At 43.8% G+C, this 20,502-nt stretch overlaps 1 protein-coding gene across 1 annotated transcript; it reads right to left on the bottom strand.

The window, feature by feature from the left end:
- Positions 1-3,572: 3,572 nt before the first annotated feature.
- Positions 3,573-9,919, bottom strand: LOC149276490 (uncharacterized). Its single transcript, XM_089503602.1, has 2 exons — positions 9,889-9,919; positions 3,573-4,861 (listed from the first exon to the last, which is right to left on the bottom strand). The coding sequence occupies exons 1-2, from the start codon at positions 9,917-9,919 to the stop codon at positions 3,708-3,710; spliced, it is 1,185 nt and encodes a 394-aa protein (XP_089359728.1). The 3' UTR covers positions 3,573-3,707.
- Between the last annotated feature and the right edge of the window lie 10,583 nt (positions 9,920-20,502).

Raw genomic sequence — 20,502 nt, 5'->3', positions numbered from 1 at the left:
CAGAACTGGGCAGATCCAGGTGCCCCCATATCGAATCTCCCCGGAAACAAGTTCCTACTACCCTTTACCTCAATCGGGGCAATCTACCCCCTGAACTTGATCTGATCATGACCGGGGCTGAGTTCATATTTGCCGGCAGCAAGGAAGAGCCGGTTGTTTCCAAAAAGAAAGGGTCAATAGTCCGCTTTCACAAAAGCCGCGCTAACGGGGATTTGCCCTGGATCTCTTGTGCAAGCCCCTGATGGAGTTGTGTTAAAATCGGCGCGAGTGTGAACTTCCAACTTTTAAACCGGTTTGGGAAGCAGGGTAAAATGTACTCTGAATGGCCCCTACATTTAAGGGTGAAGGGAGCAAGTAACAACAAGCAAAGTCTAAACACTTCCTTTGACCATTGCAGCATTGGAGCGTGTCGCCACCCTCGAACTGTCAATCGCTCACCGGCAGCAAAGCCAGGAGTAGCACAGAATGTGGCTATACAACTCAGTGTGTGGCGCTCCCCACAACAACGATGTGGGTCTTCCTTTTTTTACTTTCAAAAATGTTTATTACACTGAGATATTCCCATGATAGTATTTAAATTACCAAATATCGACCAAATAGTAACTATTAATTTAACAGAATGGTATCACCCGTTTCTTCAAATGTTTTAAGACAACTCTGTTCCATTTCTAAATATTCTTTTGGTTTCCCTCTTAGTAAGGCAGATACTATATCCATATTTCTAGCTTCATGTATCTTAATAATAATAATAATAATAATAATAATAATAATAAGTTTTATTTATAGACCGCTATTCCGCAATGATCATAGCGGTGTACAGTAAAAATTGCAATACAATACAAAAAATTGCAAGGCCTCTCTCCCCCTCAAGATGGTGGTCGGGGGGAGGGCTCTTAGTCTTGCCAGGCCGGGCCTCGTCTCTCCCCCTCAAGATGGTGGTCGGGGGGAGGGCTCTTAGTCTTGCCAGGCCGGGCCTCGTCTCTCCCCCTCAAGATGGTGGTCGGGGGGAGGGCTCTTAGTCTTGCCAGGCCGGGCCTCGTCTCTCCCCCTCAAGATGGTGGTCGGGGGGAGGGCTCTTAGTCTTGCCAGGCCGGGCCTCGTCTCTCCCCCTCAAGATGGTGGTCGGGGGGAGGGCTCTTAGTCTTGCCAGGCCAGGCCTCGTCTCTCCCCCTCAAGATGGTGGTCGGGAGGAGGGCTCTTAATCAACCAATCTTCTATAGAAGGATTAATTGCAGATTTCCAAACTTGAACAAATAAGATCTTTGCACATGAGACCATATATAAAACAATTATATTGTATTTTACTGACTTTATGTTGTGTGTCATGTTTAGTAAAAATAAATTTGGTTCAAAGGGAATATTTATATCCAGAATGTTTTGGATGCTTCCATGAATCCTTTGCCAGAATCCTTTAGCTTTAATGCATGTCCACCAATATGAAAGAAGCTTCCCTCGGGTTCCCCGCATTTCCAGCACTTAGTATTACCAGTTTTGTATATCTAGTGGGTTTTTTGGGATGTTAGATACCACCTGTATAACATTTTGATATCATTTCCTTTATAGTTTTGGCACAGAGTGAATTTATTTGTTCCTTTCCATGATTTTTCCCATTCCTCTATAGTTATAGATTTATTTATATTATGTGCCCATCTTACCATGCTCTTTAATAATTTCATCTTCTAGATCTCTTTCTTTTAATAACTTATAATATTTGATATGTGTTTACCTTTTTTGTCCATCATAATTTTATCTATTTCATTGTTATCCATCGTTAACCCAGGAGCTTTATTGTCTGCCTTAAAACGATTGTTTAATTGGTTGTATAAAAACCAATCCTTCATGTTTCCTTTTTCATTAAGTTCTTCCATAGATTTCGTATTGTATTTTCCTTCTGGTGTTTTATTTATTAAATCTCCATATCTTAGCCATGGAGTATCTTCGTCCTTTGTTCTATTGTAATAGGCCTCTTGCAATTACACCCAAAACTGATGTCTCATTTTATACCATACTTTAAGCAATGATCTTCTTATAACATGATGGTTAAAAGTATTATTATCTTTTGATTTTGTATACCACATATATGCATGTATACCAAGATTCAGGTTAGCTTTTTCTATATTCAATAAAGTCTTGTTTTCTAATTTGAATCATTCTTCTAGTCATTTGAGACAAGCTGCATAATAATACAGCTTAAAGTTTGGTAAGTTACATCCCCCCTTGAAGCAAAGATCATTTACTAAGGCAACCATAACAGTTTCGACTCCGTATCCCATCCTGAAGCCAGTTTGAAATGGGTCCAGATAATCTGTCTCATCCAAGACCGCTTGGACATGAAGAGCAACTATCCTCAAAATTATGTTGGTTAGAAATTGACGACAGGAGACTGGTCTGTAATTGTTCATGTCCAAGGGATCTAGGGAGGGCTTTTCCATAAACGGCCGTAACACTGCTTCTTTTAAGCATGATGGAAAATAGCCCTAACTAAGAGATGTATCTATGATATATTTCAGGTGATATAAAAAGGGCAAGGGTTGGGAGGGCAAGTTCTCCTCTTCACACTTACAAGGAGCTTGTCCACATCGTCAGTACTCAGATTCAAACTGATACAGTATGATCTTACTCATGGACACCTCACTTATAGCCTCCTTAATAATGCTGACGTCCAATTTGGCTCTTATCTGAGAGACATTATCTGTGAAATAGTCATTTAAAGCATCATAGTTAGTTATGGAAGGCTCTAGTAATGGGTTCCGGGGGGAAGGTGCCTGAAACAGGTCCCAAATCCCCCCCCCCCCGACTTCAGCAGTCCCTTTATGCTTCTCTTCCCTTGGCACTTTCATTCCTTTCAGATGCCCCAAAGACCCCTTCTCAGCATGCGCAGGGATTGTAAGGCCTTTGCTGCTGCTGCTGTTTATTCCATTGTTGGCCTTTGGAAGAAGGGAAGGACTGCGGCCTTTTTTCCTTCCTTCCGGAATGGAGCCCAAGCTGCAGAGCTGGACTCAGGAGGGAAAGGCTGGGAAGGCTCTGCTTTGTACATAAAGCTCTGTCTCTCTGAGTATATATGTGTGTTTGCCTCTGTTTTTATGTCTGGGAATGGAGCTGAGGGCTGAGGAGAGAAGAAAGGGTACATTTTGTGCAAATGCAGAATTTCTGTACACCAATGAGTCCAGTGTGTTGAAACAAGACAAACTTTATTTCAAACACATAATCAGAAATTCAGTGTTTAAGTCAGAGCTGCCCTCTGCAAAGCAAACATTAAAACCCCAAAACCTAAAACATCACACTCGTCCAAACCTGGCCCCCACCTCCAATTCCCACAGTCTATGTCCCACAGATAACAAGGCCCCCTTTGCCATTCCCACAAACTAGCCCTTTCTGTTAATACCTGTCCCCAACTTTCTTCAGCCAACATCGAACAAATTCCAAATGCTATCATTCCCATAACTGTTCTAACCAGCTGCAGCCAATCCCACCCCTCTGTTTAACTAACCTATTCCACCACCATGATCCCCACTCAAATTTATAAACGAAAGCAATAATCTATAATAAAGGCAATTAAAACCTCAAAATAACAAAATATAATTGAAAAACATAAACAGGCATATGGACACACAAACCTAACACACGAAATCACAAGGGCTTTTTCTTATCACCACAAGATTTAAAATACATTCTTTGTTTTGCTTCTTGATAAATATAATGTTAGTTCATTTCTGGAATTTGTGTGGCTTCTCTCCTGTGTGGATTCTCAGATGTGTCACTAGGTTTGACTTCGAAGAAAAACATTTCCCACAATGCTGGCATTTGTGTGGCTTCTCTCCTGTGTGGACTCTCTGATGTATCACTAGGACTGACTTTCGAGAAAAACATTTCCCACAATGCTGGCAATTGTATGGCTTCTCTCCTGTGTGGACTCGCTGATGTGCCAATAGATATGACTTGGAAGAAAAACATTTCCCACAATCCTGGCATTTGTTTGGGTTTTCTCCTGTGTGGACTCTCTGATGTGCCAATAGGTATGACTTTGAAGAAAAACATTTCCCACAATGCTGGCATTTGTATGGCTTCTCTCCTGTGTGGACTCTCTGATGTGCCAATAGGTATGACTTTGAAGAAAAACATTTCCCACAATGCTGGCATTTGTATGGCTTCTCTCCTGTGTGGACTCTCTGATGTGTCACTAGGTTTGACTTCTGAGAAAAACATTTCCCACAATGCTGGCATTTGTATGGCTTCTCTCCTGTGTGCACTCTCTGATGTGGCACTAGGTTTAACTTCACTGAAAAACATTTCCCACAATGCTGGCATTTGTATGGCTTCTCTCCTGTGTGGACTCTTTGATGTGCCAATAGGTGTGACTTCCGAGAAAAACATTTCCCACAATGCTGGCATTTGTATGGCTTCTCTCCTGTGTGGAGTCTCTTATGTGCCAATAGGTGTGACTTCTGAGAAAAACCTTTCCCACAATGCTGGCATTTGTATGGCTTCTCTCCTGTGTGGACTCTTCGATGCATGACAAGGACTGACTTGCAGGCAAAACACTTCCCACAATGCTGGCATTTGTATGGCTTCTCTCCCGTGTGGACTCTCTGATGTATCAGGAGGCTTGACATCCGATAAAAACATTTCCCACAATGCTGGCATTTGTATGGCTTCTCTCCTGTGTGGGCTCTCTGATGTGCCAATAGGTATGACTTTGAAGAAAAACATTTCCCACAATGCTGGCATTTGTATGGCTTCTCTCCTGTGTGGACTCTCTGATGTATCACTAGGTGTGCCTTTGAAGAAAAACATTTTTCACAATGCTGGCATTTGTATGGCTTCTCTCCTGTGTGGACTCTCTCGTGACTGACAAATTCTTCTGTAAAGGAGGACAATGACAGACAAGACTGAATCTCAGTGTTAAGAGAGGAAAGGGTTACCCCAAGATTTAGCCCTACGTTCATCCCTCCCTATTTGAGATTAAATTAATAATGTTGGTGTGAGTGACCTGAGCATGACCCTGTTCTGGATGCCCCAAATCCATATAATGACTGTATCCTTACTCAGAGCTACCAAAGAAGAAATTGAAGGGGAACTGTCATGAGGAAATCAGTGGAAGCAGATAGTCAGGCATTTGAAAAATATTCCAATATATATATGTAAAAATACTTTGATTGAAAAGTGGCATCATTTCCTGTGAGAATGCCATAGAGTGTTGAGTCAGAGCACATGAAATGATGCAAGCTAACTGCAGAGGATGCTTCATGATGTGTGGCACCAGGAGATGACTCACAACAAATACAGTATACAGCTCACATGTGGATTGATGTGGGTTGGAGTTGTGTGTACAAGAGATTGTGAAGTTGATGAAAGTCACAGAGGAGAAGCTGGTACATATTTGTTTTCTATTGCAACTCAAGCTAAAGAACCTCCAAGGACATGGAGGAAATCAACTGTGTCTGTGAGTTATTTTTAAGTGTGGAAAGTGGTTAGTGCATTGCCAATGCCTATATCTGGAGATTTGCTACTGTACTCTGCTATGTTATTATTGAACTCTGTGTGGGCAAGAAGGAAAGCCAGAATCAATTGGACAATATTAACGGACAGCAAAGAAAGAGGAGGATTAGGGATGCCAAATTTGAAATTATATTTTTATGCATGTTGCTTGGAATGGATAACAAAATGGGTGGAATTAAAGGATGAGCAATTATTAGATTTAGAGGGATTTAATCTAAGATACGGGTGGCACGCCTACATGTGGTGGAATAAAGTTGAACTAAACAAGGAATTCAAAGAGCATATTGTAAGGAAAGCATTATATAAAGTATGGACAAAATACAAGGAAAAATATTATACAAAGTTACCAGAGTGGGCTTCTCCTCATGAAGCAGTATTAAAGAAGGGCAGAATTGAGGGAAGAGATTGGCTAAAATATAAAGATTATGTAAAGATAATAGAGGGGAAAATTACAATGAAATCTAGGGAAGAAATGCTAAAAGAGGGAATTAAAATAGATTGGTACCTATATTACCAGTTAATGGAAAAATATAAAGCAGACAGAAAAAATGTTGGTATAACGTTAAAGAAACAGAATTGGATGTAATATGGATGGATATGGATAAGAAAAAAATAACAAATTTCTATAATCTAATTTTGAGACTTGAATTGGAACAAGAACAAATTAAGCATTGTATGATTGTATGGGCACAGAACATAGGGAAGAACATACAGTACGAGGCGTGGAAAAGAGCTTGGGGACAGGACTTAAAATTTACATTGTGTATGGATCTAAAAGAAAATTTTTACAAAATGATGTACAGATGGTATATGACACCGAATAGATTAGCGAAAATATATAAAAAAGATAGAGGAAAATGTTGGAAATGTGAACGAATTACGGGAAGTTTTTTCACATGTGGTGGAGTTGTCCTCTGATTAAAAAATTCTGGAGAGAAGTACACAAGAAAATTGAAATAATTATACAATTGGAATTCCCTCTGGTCCCGGAGCTCTGTCTTTTAAACATAGTAGAAAACAAGGATTTAAGACCAAAATTGAAACATTATTATATTTAAACACCGCTGCCAGAATAACAATTGCCAAAGTCTGGAGAAATAAGGAAGTACCTAAAGTGGACCATTGGTTAGGAAAGTGTCTAGAAATCATAGAAATGGATACCATAACTTTGAAATTAAAAGATGAAACACGAGAAGAAGATAATTTAATTTGGTTGAGAATAAGAGAATTGTTTCAAAAGGGAAAGGTTAAATAAGGTAATAAGGAGTGAAGGGAAATCATGTTAGATAGGTGATACCATTGCTGTGTAGAATTATTGATATAGAGTCAATTATTGTATAAACTTAGGATTTAAGCAAAATAGAATGAAAGACGATGAGATAAGGAAGTAAGGATGATAGATCTTTGAGAAATAGAGATTTTATAGCTAATAAATAAGCAGTAAGTGAAATAGAAAGTGAGGGGGTGGGGTGGGGGAGGGGAGGGTTAAGAAATATTGGAATAAGAATTTGGAAATGTTTTGGTACTGCCCTTTTTATGTTGTAAATAATTTCAATAAAGATTAAAAAAAATTATTGAACTCTGAGAGTGTCGCCTTCAGACTGTGCTATACATTGGCTTTGAATGGGACCAGAATTCAGAGCCAAGAAGGACCTAAGAGCCGGTGTGATAATCCTTTTTGGCTGAAGTATTTCCACCAAGCACCCATTTCATTTAATTCAGTTTCAGACAATTCTTTTCCCACCCAGGAAACATCCTAAAGCAATTTACACCTTTTTGAATGCTCGGTTTCTGCCCCCAAGCAACAATTTCATTATAAATATCATCCCCAACTGGCTGTTCTTCAGCGTCAGTCCATTTGCAGACTTACACTCCGTTGGTTTACATTGCTAAACACCTCACTACACTCACCAGCCTCATTTGCTATAGCAGTTACTGACTTCTCTCCCCATTCTGGACCCTCAGCAATTGGAATCAAGATCCATCTAGGTAACGTATTACCATTAGCAAAGCCTTACAGAATTACCACTCCCACCTTTGTTACCTAGTTCTTGCATGTGGTGCGTGAACACCTTTATGTGTAGATGTGTGTGTGCGTGCATGTATTTTGCTTTCCCCCTAAATAAAACACAAAAACCTATCTGAAATGCCTCTGGAGTTCTTTGTGCTTTCAGGCCTGGTATAGTTGGGATGAATCCCGAGGTCACTGTTGCCTCAATCTCTCCTTTGAGCTAAGTATGAAATTCCCCTAAAAGCATAGCACTTGCGAGTATCCTCCCCAGACTCCAGCATTTTGAGTGACAAAGGGCCTCTGGAATCAACCACAGAGCTAAGAAAGCTCAGGTTGGAAAAGAAACATTAGAGAAAGAGGAATTTTTGTGATACCCTTTCCTCTCTTCATAGACATTGCTCATAATTGCTAAATGTAACCCTTAATATGTATGAAAACAAGGGCCTGATTTCAAGTTCATTTCTTAAGTTCAGTGCTCTACCTTTGTACCAAGTTCGGAAGCTTTAGTTAGTTGAAAACATGGCAGCCAGATTGGTCACCAGAACATCTAGGTCAGACCATATAACACCAGTATCCCTACATTGGCTGCCAATTAGATTCCGGGCGCAATACCAAGCGTTGCTTATTACCTTTAAAGCCCTACATGGCTTGGGCCTGAGCTACTTGAGGGAAGGCCTCTCCCTACACCATCCGCCCCTCACTCTCAGAACATCTGGGAAGAATCTATTAGATTACCCAAAGGTCAGGCTAAGAACAACTTCTCACAGAGCATACACAGCCATGGCCCCCAAGTTATGGAACAACTTACCGGAGGAGATCCGTCTTAACACCACCTTGGATGCTTTCAAGAAAGGACTTAAGACGGATCCCTTCCGGCAGACTTACCCAACTGACCTCTTGTAAAGAACTTAAGGAAAAATTCCACTTCTGATCACAACTGTGTATTTTAAATGATGTTTTTATTTGTCCCAAATTCAGTTTTAACCGTTTTGTTGTTTTGCTGTGTGTCAATTAGATGCTATTGTTGTTTTGTGGCTATTTTATGAACAGACCTTACTGTCAGGAAGTTCCTTCTAATGTTGAAGTGGAATCTCTTTTACTGCAGTTTGCATCCATTGTTCTGTGTTCTAGTCTCTGGAGCAGCAGAAAACAAGCTTGACATTCCTTCAAATATTTAAACAGGGCTAACCTTCTCTTCTCCAGTCTAAACATCCCTAGTTACCTAAGTCGTTCCTCATAGTTTCAAATCCTGCACCATTTTAGTCGCCCTCGTTTGGAGATGCTCCAGTTTCTCCACATCCTTTTTGAATTGTGGTGCCCAGAACTGGACACAATATTCCAGGTGAGGCCTGACCAAAGCAGAATACCATGGCACTATTACTTCCCTTGATCCTGACACTATACTTCTATTGATGCGACCTAAAATCACATTGGCCTTGTTAGCTGCCGCATTGCACTGTTGACTCATATTCAACTTGTGGTTTACTTGGACTCCTAGATTCCTTTCACATGTAGTTTCATTCAGCCAGGTGTCCCCCATCCTATATCTGTGCATTTCATCCCCCTCTTAAGCCTGATCCCCTTCTCTTTTTCCCTCCGCTCTCCAACCTTTCCTCTTGCCCATCTGCACTGCTTCAGTATTTCCCCTTCACCATCTCTTTCCTGCCTTTCTGTTTTTCACATTCGCTCCTTCTCTCTATCACAGACACACACCCATTTATGTGATGCATAAAAGGGACACTTTGAGGCTCATTTGTTGAGAAAGGCAGGATAATCCATATACAAATTACTCATTGGGAAAGGCAAAGCAAGGGGGCTGGGACCTGGACTTCTGTTTTGGTGAGGATCAAGCACCAGGGAGCAGTATTAAGACATCTCTAAGACAGGGATGGGCTACTGTTGGGGATTGGGGGCGTCACATTGGCCCCCTGGGGATCTCAGGGGCAACCGCACATTGTATTGCCTTAAAATAGGAATAAAGTTTTGTGCCTCAGTATCCCATTGCATCCCTTTGGGGAAGTGAAGCAGAACCTCAAAAGGCTGGAAGAGGGCCAAAAAAGGAAAGATACTCAGAGATGTGCTACCATTTCAATGAGAAATGCATTACTAGTAATCTCCATGCTGTCTTCCTACAAAATCCTAGCATTGGTGAGATATCTGGGGGCAGAACTTAGTTTCAGAATTAAAAAGTCCTTTCCTTCCACCAAAAGGTTTATTGAGAAACTCAGGCAGAAGGGTCCATTAATACATCTAAGCTGTCCCTGAAGTGTCTAAACCTTTTCCCTCTGTCGTTAACTACCTTCACACTCCTTCCTTTTCCTCCCCTTCAGCCCCTAACCAGCCCGGCTGCCAAGGTACCTCTTGCCTTCTTCTTCTACCGTTCACAGGCGCCTCTCCCCCCGGGGGCATGTCTGCCACCCAGAGTTCACAGACCAGGCAGTTAATAGCCTCCACAACTGCTTCCCTTCCCCAAAGCCATTCTAGGCCCCAATATCCTTACCAACTACTTCAAACTACTAGCATTTAAACTACTAACAATCCCCCCTAAACCCCAATACCATTCTGGATGAACCACAGAACCTGCTTCTGACAATTGGCAGTTTATAATACAGTATTTGGAATCCTTATAAAGTGGAGAGCAATAGTGCCACACTAAACTACAAATTCAAATATTCTACAGGATGTTGCTATCACAATTAAACTACGCTTCAAAGGGATCTAGGACTCCTAGTAGACCACAAGTTGAACATGGACCAACAGTGTGATGCGGCAGCTAAAAAGGCCAATGTGATTCTAGGCTGCATCAATACGAGGATAGTTTGTAGATCAAGGGAAGTAATAGTGCCGCTCTATTCAGCTTTGTTCAGGCCTTACTTGGAATAAACCTGTGTCCAGTTCTGGCCTCCGAAATTCAAAAAGGATGTTGACAGGTTGGAACATGCCCAGAGGAGGGCAACCAAAATGGTGAAGGATCTGGAAACCATCAAGCCCTATGAGGAGCGGCTTAGAGAGCTGGGTATGTTTACCCTGGAGAAAAGAAAATTAACAGCGGATATGATATCCATGTTTAAATATTGGAAAGGGTCATATTGAGGATGGAGCAAGCTTGCTTTTTGCTGCTACAGAGAAAAAGAGACACCACAATGGATGCAAACGACAGAGAAAGAGGTTCCACCTAAACATTAGGAGGAACTTTGGGACAGTAAGAGCTCTTCGACAGTGGAATATACTTCCTTAGAGTTTGGTGGAGTTTTCTTCTCTGGAGGTCTTTAAACCAAGGCTGGATGGTGCTTGCAATGTGTATTGCTGCATGGCAAAAGTGGGTTGAACTGGATGGCCCTTGAGGTCTATTCCAACTCTATGATTCTATAATGCTAGTGGATTCCAGTTCCTTACCCACAGAGCCCACATTCTCATAATTCTCCATCATTACAGAACTGTACATAAGTCTCTGCTTCTTCGTCAACAGTTTCCATTCGTCCTCAGTGAAATATACTGCCACATCCGCAAAGGTCGCCTGCAACAGAAAATAGCCCTCATCCACAGAGTGACTAAGCAAAAGGGGAGGAAAGCACATGGTGCATCCAAATATTATTTGATCACTTTAGAATTCAGTCCAGGAAATAATCTTTAAATTCTGTCAGCAAGAAAAAAGCTACTGCCTTTGAGATCCAGTTTGTCTCAAATCTTTTCAATATAATATACAATATAGTACACAATATAATCTAGGCCATGCCTGGGATATTGATGATGGATTAGGATACTGACTATCCCAACACATACAGTACATTTAGCCACCAAAGAATTATGGTGCATTTAGACATTTCTTGCCACATTTTGGAGGCAAATGTCATTTTTATAAAGCAGTCCTGGGGAGCACTCTGGGCTTAAGGGTCACTGGGCCCACCCCCAATTTATATCCAGAGACATTCTCCCATAGCCCCCAACACTTGACTGATGGGAAAAGCAAGACACATGTGGACAAGCAACCCAGAAGGTAGTGAAGATGGCCAAAGTTGTTTATGAGGAAGATCACACATGCTAGGAAAGGCACAGCAGTTTGCTTTTCCTTCAACCTCCTGGGAAGGGCCATAGCCAGTCTCCCTCTTTCCTCTCCTCTCCCCACTTTTGAGTTGATAGGCTGTAAACTCAGTTGCACTCAGGAACTGAAGTGAGCTGAGAAAGGGGAAAGTGGGAGGAGGATAGACCAACTGGGACATGTTTAAAAGCCCCTGAATAAGTGGGGTGACAGAGGATTAACCAGGACTGTCTCTGCCAAACTCGGACAGTATATTATTTGCTTCCTTTCATAAATTGGCCCAGAAGTGACACAGATGAAGCTAATAGGATAGTGACATACCAAAGAGCTGTTGTACTTCGGCAGCCTCTTTCTGTTGGAGCCCAACTCCCTCCGCTTGGCCTCTGTGTTGGCCATCAGGTGGTCAAGGGGTCCTGGTGGCCCTGCACTTGGTCACTTCCAGCAAGAGAGGCCCAAAGCCGTGTCCAAACAGGCCGAGATGGAGTTCCTGAGAAAAAGGACAAGGGTTAGGATTGGCTTGGCAAGAAACCCTGCAGCACTCAAAGACGCAGAGAACAGCATCCTGCTGGTGACACACGCAGATGACATATGCCTCCTTTGGGCCGATGCAGAGGTGGGCATCCCCTTCCTCCCTCTGCTTCAAACAAAGCTTCCCAGACCTAGGATAGATTCACTGTAGCTCCCCTACACAACAGATACTCCATGCCTTATTAGAGTGGAGAGGGATTAGGGGATGGGGAATTTGATAGGGCCCTGGTTATGTCCCCGTAGTTAGATGTGAAATGAGGGCATCATAAATAAATAAATCATCTGCTGAAACCTCCAGAGTTCCCCTGTGCTTTTCCCCATCATCAGCCCTTTTCCCAAGAAGGCTGCATCCGCACTATATAAATAAGGCACTTTGACACCGGTTTAACCACTGAGTGCTATGGAATCCTGGGATTTTACATTCTCTGCCAGAGAGCTCTAGTGTCACAACAAACTACAAATCCCAGGATTCCACAAAATGGAGCCAGGAGAGTTAAAGCGGTTTCAAACTGGATTATTTCTCCAGTGCAGATACAGCCTGAGTCGGTTGTAAAAGGGTAGAAGTGCCCAAGTCTTGTTTAATTCTTGGTAATATGTGTTATTCTGGTCTTTCTTCTTCCTTCTTGCCTGAAAATCTCTCAATAAGAAAACTGGGGAGACTTTTAAAACCTCCCAAAGGAGCCACTTTTGGCTTTTTTGGGGGACTAGCCTCCTCTTAGAAGCCAAAGCCCAATGTTTGTGAATAATACTAATAAGGCTTGTATTAAAACTCTCCTCCCCATTTCCGATCCCTTTAAAGCCCATCTTCCCCAGAAGGAGCAGAGCTCTGAAATAAGAAAACCCTCTCAGAAAAGAGACACACTTCCTTCCTTTTGGCCCAAGGAGCCTGGCCTCCTTCTGACTCTGGAGCCTCAGGAGAGAAAGAGAAGCCTCTGTTCAACTGAGACTCAGAGAAGGTTCCGGAACATTATTCCCCACAGTCACAAGCAGCACAAAATGGCCACCAAGACACAAAATGGCCACCTCCACCTCAGCGCTTGGCAGTTGGAGGCCTCAGCACAGCAGTGAAGCCTACCGCTTCCAGGCCTTGGCCCTCTCCTCTCCTCTCCTCTCCTCTCCTCTCCTCTCCTCTCCTCTCCTTGTCTCTATCTCTCTCTACTCCTCGCTCTCTCTTCTGCGCACAGAGCTAAATAGAGAGGCAGAAGCTCCTCCCCTTCTTCATTCTGGCCAATGCGGGAAGAGGAGCTGGAAGACCCCTCCCCCTGCCCCACCCTCACAGGCTCCTCCTGCAGTTAATATGGAACAAGGCAGGAGGGACTGAGGGACCCTGGAGCCCCAGCCACACGGACACTGGCCAAAGGCACACATCCCCAAAGCCTAAGACCCATGAAATGGCAGCCCTATGCAGGGCAGGACCCTCCTCTCTCTGGCCCTGTGGATGCTGGGAGATCCAGTCCAGGGAATACACTCTAAATCCCATTGGCAAGAGGAAAGGCTACTACTACTCTCTGATGTCTCACTAGGTGTCAGAACCTGTTATTAAGATCAGTTATAAGGTTATATCTTTTCAGTTCATATACATTCACTTGATTTTAAAACCTCCCAAAGGAGCTACTTTTGGCGTCGTTTGGGGGACAATCGTCGTCTCAGTGGCCCTCCTATTAGAGACCCCTCCTCTTTTGACCCAAATCCTTTATGAGGCCAAAAACCCCTTTGTTAGGAAGCGAACACCAAATATCTCAGGAAGGCTCTATATGTGTGAAGTTTGGAATCCTCTGATCAATGGTCCACATCCAAACGTATACCAAAAGTAGAAAGTCTATTGTAAGAGCATTGAAGTAGTGATCTGTAACACTTCTTTGCAGAGTCTGAGGCTTCAGAGAAAAATGTACACTTTTAAAATTATTATTATTACTATTAACCTTTATTTATAAAGTGCTGTAAATTTACACAGCGTTGTACATACAAAAATGCCCCCTCTGCTAGTTCCCCACCCCACACACACTTAGCCAGGTCCCCATCACAACCTAGCCTCACTCAAGACATTTGCAACATTGCCAGCTAGTTGTCTAAAACAACACCCCAAAGGAGTTAATAGGGCCCCACTTAGAAACTAACACCACTTTAATATTCTACCCATATACTCTCCTCTCCCCCACCCCCCAACATCTCAGCTAACAGAACAATATAGGTCAGATATTTCAAAACATACATGAAGTGATTATATAGCAATTGAATATATACAGCATTATAACTGATCTCAATAACAGGTTCTGACAATATCTCCCAAGGCCCCCTCCCTCCAGGACCCCCTTCCACTCTTTCCCTCAGTCTCTCTCTCTCTCCTCTGAAGGCCTCAAACTGCCAACTGTCAAGTGCTCAGACAGAGGCAGCCATTTTGTGTTCTGGAGGCCATTTTGTGCTGTTTGTGACTATGGAGAATGTTCCAGAACCTTCTCTTAGGCCCCAGTTGAACAGAGGCTTCTCTTTCTCTCCTGAGGCTCCAGAGAGAGGAGGAGGCCTGGCTCCTTGGGCCAAAAGGAAGGAAGTGTGTCTCTTTGTGTGTGTAGTCCTCTCCTTTCTTGGGAGACTCTGTGGGGCCATGAGATTTTTTTGGGGGGGGGGAGATCCCAGAGAATCAAAGGGACGCTGGGACCATGGAACCTCAGAGTATGATCAAGATTACAGGGTTATTTCTGAGGAAGGAGAGGCAAACTAGGAGAGGCTACAGCTGTTTGCTTTTGCCTGAGCCTCTGGGAAGGGCCCCTCTTCTCCTTTCTCCTTGGCTGTCTTCATGGAGGGCAGACTCCTTTTGCCCTTTGGACTCAGTTTGCAGCAATGGCAGTGAGCTCAAGAGAAAGGGAGAAATGGCAACAGGAGGAGGAAACTGTGGCCTTTGAAGAGCAGCTGAAAAGGTGGGAGGGCAGAGGATGAACCAAGGGAGGGTACCTGCCAAACTGGGAAAGTTGGACAGTATTCAGAAGGAGCTGGGCCTGTAAATGGAGGAGGAGAAGGGGGCTTATAAAATGACCTCCATGGATGAGGAAGCTGGGCCAAGTCCATGGCATACAATGGCCCATTGAAACCATGTCCATGTTGTAGGAGCCAGTATGGCCTAGTGGTTTGAGCATAGTGGAACTACGACTCTGGAGTTCAGATTTGGAATCCTAGCTCTGCCATGGAAGCCCATTGGGGGACTTTGGGCAAGTCACACTCTCTCAGCCTCAGGGAAAGGCAATGGGAAAACTATTCTGGAGACATTTGCCAAGGAAACCCTGTGATAGGTCTGCCTTAGAGTCACCATAAATTCAAAACGACTTGGAGACACACAATAACAACAAGAAAAGCAACGTCTATTATATAAAATGGCAAAAACAAGAGTTGCCCTTGGAATTTACATTGTTTTTCTATGTTTTCAAGCTTTGGATGGTTCAATCCATGGGTAAAGAAATCTGTAGATAGAGAGGTCCATCATCATCATCATGAAAAAATAGAGGGTCTTCTTTATCAGATTTTTATCAGGAGGGCGACTAAAATGGTGAAGGGTCTGGAAACCATGAAACCCTATGAGGAACGCCTTAGGAAGCTGGGGATGTTTAGCCTGGCGAAGAGAAAGTTAAGAGGTGATATGATAGCCCTGTTTAAATACTTGAAGGGATGTCATATTGAGGAGGGAGCAAGCTTGTTTTCTGCTGCTCCAGAGACTAGGACCCGGAGCAATGGATGAATGCAAAGGAAAAGAGATTCCAGTTCAACATTAGGAGGAACTTCCTGACAGTAAGGGCTGTTCGACAGTGGAACAAACTCCCTCAGAGATTTTGGTGAGTCTTCCTCCTTGGAGGTCTTCAAGCAGAGGTTGGATGGCCATCTGTCAGGGATGCTTTGATTGAAAGTTCCTGCATGGCAGAATGGGGTTGGACTGGATGGCCCTTGCGGTGCTTCCAACTCTACAATTCTATGATCAAAAGTGTTAAAAATCAAACAGGAGAAAGGCATTACTGTTGTGCATTTTGGATGTTATTGTTTACAGTGTGGCCAAAACACCTTCTCCTGGATATGCTTTCTAGATTCCAGGATACTACATTTTTTTAAACTTTGGTGCTAAAAGGAAAAAAACCATATAGGAAGAACAACAATAACACAGATACAATTAAGAGACCTGACAAAATACAAATATTCACAAGCAACAAAATTTGTGAAACATACTAAGGCAGGGTACAGGCCGCCAGAAAGAGGCGCGTCCCTGGCCCTACTCTTTTCTCCGCAGAAGCGCCGCAACAAACAAATTCAGCAGTGCTGTTGCGGAGCAAAAAAGGAGCACGTGGAAGTGGCTCCTTTTTGCGCTGCACTTCTGCCGCCCCGAAGCGCCAGCGATGGCGAGGGTACATTGCAGTTGCGCCTTCCTGTTTGGAGGTGGCACATCTGCAATGTCACCATTATGCGCCGCGTATGGTGGGTGTGCTGCAGCTGCGGCGCCCTCCTCACTTGCGAGGGTTGCCAGCTGTGTGGGCACTCCGCCTACCAGGCAACCCTCGCACATGACAAGGGTGCCTCAAAGGCTTCTAAAGGCTTCTAAAAACAGATCAAAGTGGCTAACAGTAAAAGCACTGGTAAAACACAATAACAACTTGTCATTGTTGTGTCCCAAACCCTCCCAATTCCTCCCATCCACAATAAAATACAATTAAATTCTTAAACAATTATGAAAACAATTATTAAAAATAGGGCAGAAGCACTTAGAGCAGTTGCTGAACAATTCAGTTAATAAGAGATTGCTGGAATGCTAATCTGGAAAGAGATATGTCTTGATGAGCTTTTTAAAGCCTTAAAGACTGGTGATATATCGGATCTCTTCTGGAGGCTGTTCCATAACTTGGGAGAAGGTCCTTTGTGTAACTGCAGAGAGCCTTGTTATTGCTGGCTGCAGTAAGTTTTTACTAGAGGACCTCAAAGTGTGGGGCAGATTGTATGGGAGAAGGGTATCCCGTAAGTAAGATGGACCCAAGCCATGGAGGGCTTTAAAGGTTATAACCAAGACCTTGTACTGTCCCAGGAAATTAATGAGCAGCCATTATAGGTGTGATATGGACACCTCTAGATATTCCAGTGACCACTCTGGCTGCCATATTTTGGATTAGTTGAAGTTTCTGGACTAAGTGCAAGGGTAGCCCTATGTAGAGCTCATTGTGGAAGTCAAGACGTGAGGTTAGCAGCACATGCATCATAGATTTCATGTCCTCAGGTTCCAGAAAGAGGCGCAGTTAACGTATCAACCAAAGCTGATAGCAGGCACTCCTTGTTTTTGCATCTATCTGAGCTGACATCTGGAGACACAGATTCAGAAGCACCCCCAAACTGCAAACATAGTCCTTTAGGGGAAGTGCGACCGCTTCCAAGACCGGTTGGAAAACCTCCATACCTGGATTAGGACCCCCAACAATCAGCACCTCCGTTTTATCTGGATTCAGTTTCAGTCTGTTTTTCCTCATCCAGCCCATTACTGCCCCAAGACATTCATTCAGAGGGGAGATGCCTTCCTTAGTTGACGCTGAGATATCTCTGGGTGTCATGAGGATACTGATAGCACCTGCCCCATGCCTCTGGATGATCTCTCGCAGCGGTTTCATGTAGATGTTAAACAGCACTGAAAGAAAGCATTCTTAAAGTTGTGCATAGATGGTACCTCACACCATACAACTTGCAGGCCTTACTAAGAGCCCCATCTCATGCTGTTGGAGAGGATGTAATACTAGAGGTACCTTCCTGCGCATGTGGTCCGATTGTCCAAGTGTATATGCATTTTGGCATTCAGTAGTTAACTTAGTTTCAGAAATCAGTGATCAAAAGATTGTCCCTTCTCCAGAACTTTTATTGCTTTCAGTGTTTATTAATGAAAACAAGACATTACACAGTAAATATATTGTTGCATTTTTGTTGGCATTGGCCAGGATTGAAATTGCCAGGGCTGGGAAAACTGGAAAGGTCAATATGACTGATTGGTGGTCTCGATTTTGGGATTTTTGGTTTATGAAAAAGCTCACTGATCAATCTAGAAGGTTTTGCAGGGGGGAATCTTCCTCTGCCTTTTGAAGAACGATGGTCCCCACTTATATCTGATCTCAAGCACATTGGAGCAGAAGTGGGCCTTCCTTTGTAATAGGATTCCCTTTCGAGGACTGAACTGGTGCAAAGAAGGTATCTCTGTGTTCTGAGTCCATCCCTGTTTTTATGTAATGTTGCCCTTTTACATCCCATGTGACCTTGAATTTTTGAAGTTGGTTTTTAAGGTTTAAGAAAAAACAGCATTAGTGACAGGACGACGCCCCGAGGAACGCCAGATTTAAGCTCCCTTTTAGAGGAGCAACTGCCCCCAAGCATCTCCATCTGGAATCTGCCTGAGAGATAGGACCAGAACCACTGCAATGCATTGCCCTTGATCCCCAATTCCCTCAGGCTTTCCATAAGGATGCCATGGTCGATGGTATCGAAGGCCGCTGAGAGATCCAAAAGCATCAACAGGGTCACACTTCACATGTCGATGCTCAAGCAAAGATTATCTACTAAGGCGGCCATAACAGTTTCAACTCCGTATCCCACCCTGAAGCCAGTTTGAAATAGGTCCAGATAATCCATTTCATCCAAGACTGCTTGGAGTTGAAGAGCAACTGCCCTCTCAATCATGTTGTTTAGAAATAGAAGATGGGAGACCGGTCTGTAATTGTTCATCTCCAAGGGATCTAGGGAGGGCTTTTCCATAAACAGCCGTAACACCGCTTCTTTTAAGCAAGATGGAAAATAGCCCTCCCTAAGAGATGCATCTGTGATATATCTCAGGTGAGTCCTAAGTGCATCTCCTCCTTGGAGGACCAGCCATGAAGGGCAAGGATCCAGAGGGCAAGTTGTCTTCTTCTCATTTCCTTAGAACTCACAGATTCAAATTGATCCAGTATGATCTCATTCACAGAGTCACTGGGCACCTGACCCATGGCCTCTGCAATAATGCTGGCATCCAAGTCAGCTCTTATCATTTAAAGCAGGGGTCCTCAAAGTCCAGCCCTCCAGATGTTTTGGACTTCAGCTCCGAGAATCTCAGATCATTGGCCAAGCTGTCAGGGAGGGCATTATGAGGTAGGAAGGAAATTTGCATGTGGATGGTGATTGGCTGAGGGACAAAGAGGGAAGAGGAGCCTTTGTGGGGCTCTGTAAGTCTATTCAGATTGACTGTAGACTACTGAGGTAGGAAGGAAATTTGCATGTGGATGGTGATTGGCTGAGGGACAAAGAAGGAGGAGGAGACTTTGTGGGGCTCTGGAAGTCTGTTCAGATTGACTGTAGACTACTGAGGTAGGAAGGAAATTTGCATATGGATGGTGATTGGCTGAGGCTTCTGGGAGATGAAGTCCAAAACACCTGGAGGGCTGGAGTTTGAGGACTCCTGATTTAAAGCATCACAGTGAGCTGTGATAGCTCTTACAATGGGTCCTGGGGGGTGAGTACATTAGTCTGGTCCAAGATACCCCCACCTCGCTTCAATAGTCCCATTATGCTTCTCTTCCCTTGGCCCTTTCCTTCCTTCCTTCCTTCCTTCCTTCCTTCCTTCCTTCCTTTCATCTCCAGCCAGCCAGGCAGAGAGCTGAGCCAAGCCAGAAGCAACCCTTCTCTCCCCCAATTCCTCCAGGGGCCAAGGAAGGCAGCAGAGGCAAGGCAGCAGTGAGAGGGGCATGGCCAGGACTGTAGATCCCCCCCAAGGCCAGAGGACGCCAGCCAGGAGACAGTCTTCTCCCTTAACATCCCTGGCTCTCAGTGGCAGGGATGAAGTGGTGAATGGTGGGTGAGGCTGTGGGTGCTACTTTAAAGGGCCCTTCAGTCTGCCCTGGGAACAACCCTCACCCGTCCGAGGACAGACGATGCCAACTGGCTGGTACCTTTTTCCTTGTGTACTTTCATTTCATATCTACTTGGACAGATCTGTGGTGGGACACTTGGAGGGAGATGAGCATGGGCAAGGAGAATATCATTCAGATGGCGAATTGGGGGGGGGAGAGATATTGACTGTGGAACGGCTATACAAGATGTGCATGGTGCGCTAACGGGGTGAAATGTCGTTACAGCGGAAGAAGAGATTGATGTTTGATATCTATCTTCCCTTCTATTCACCCTGCTATCCCAAAAGAGAAGGAAAGCATACCAAAACAACCACAGAACCTTTGCCTGCTCTTGTGTAATACCAGGTCAGTCAAACATAAAACGTAGATAGTCCATGATCTCCTACTGGACGAAGAGGCTGACCTGGCTTGTTTCATGGAGACCTGGCTGGGTGATGATAGCTCACCCACCTGGGATCAGGCCTTACCAGCCAGGTTCTCCGTCAGTGAGCAGGTAAGATGACGTCGCTTTGGTCCATGAAGACAATCTTGCTTTGGCC

Source organism: Sceloporus occidentalis, unplaced genomic scaffold, assembly GCF_023333645.1.
Source record: "Sceloporus occidentalis isolate IW3139 unplaced genomic scaffold, rSceOcc1.0.p SCAF_237, whole genome shotgun sequence".
Classification (NCBI taxonomy): domain Eukaryota; kingdom Metazoa; phylum Chordata; class Lepidosauria; order Squamata; family Phrynosomatidae; genus Sceloporus; species Sceloporus occidentalis.
The sequence above is the reverse complement of the archived record's forward strand: the minus strand, read 5'-3'. Positions and strand labels throughout refer to the sequence as shown.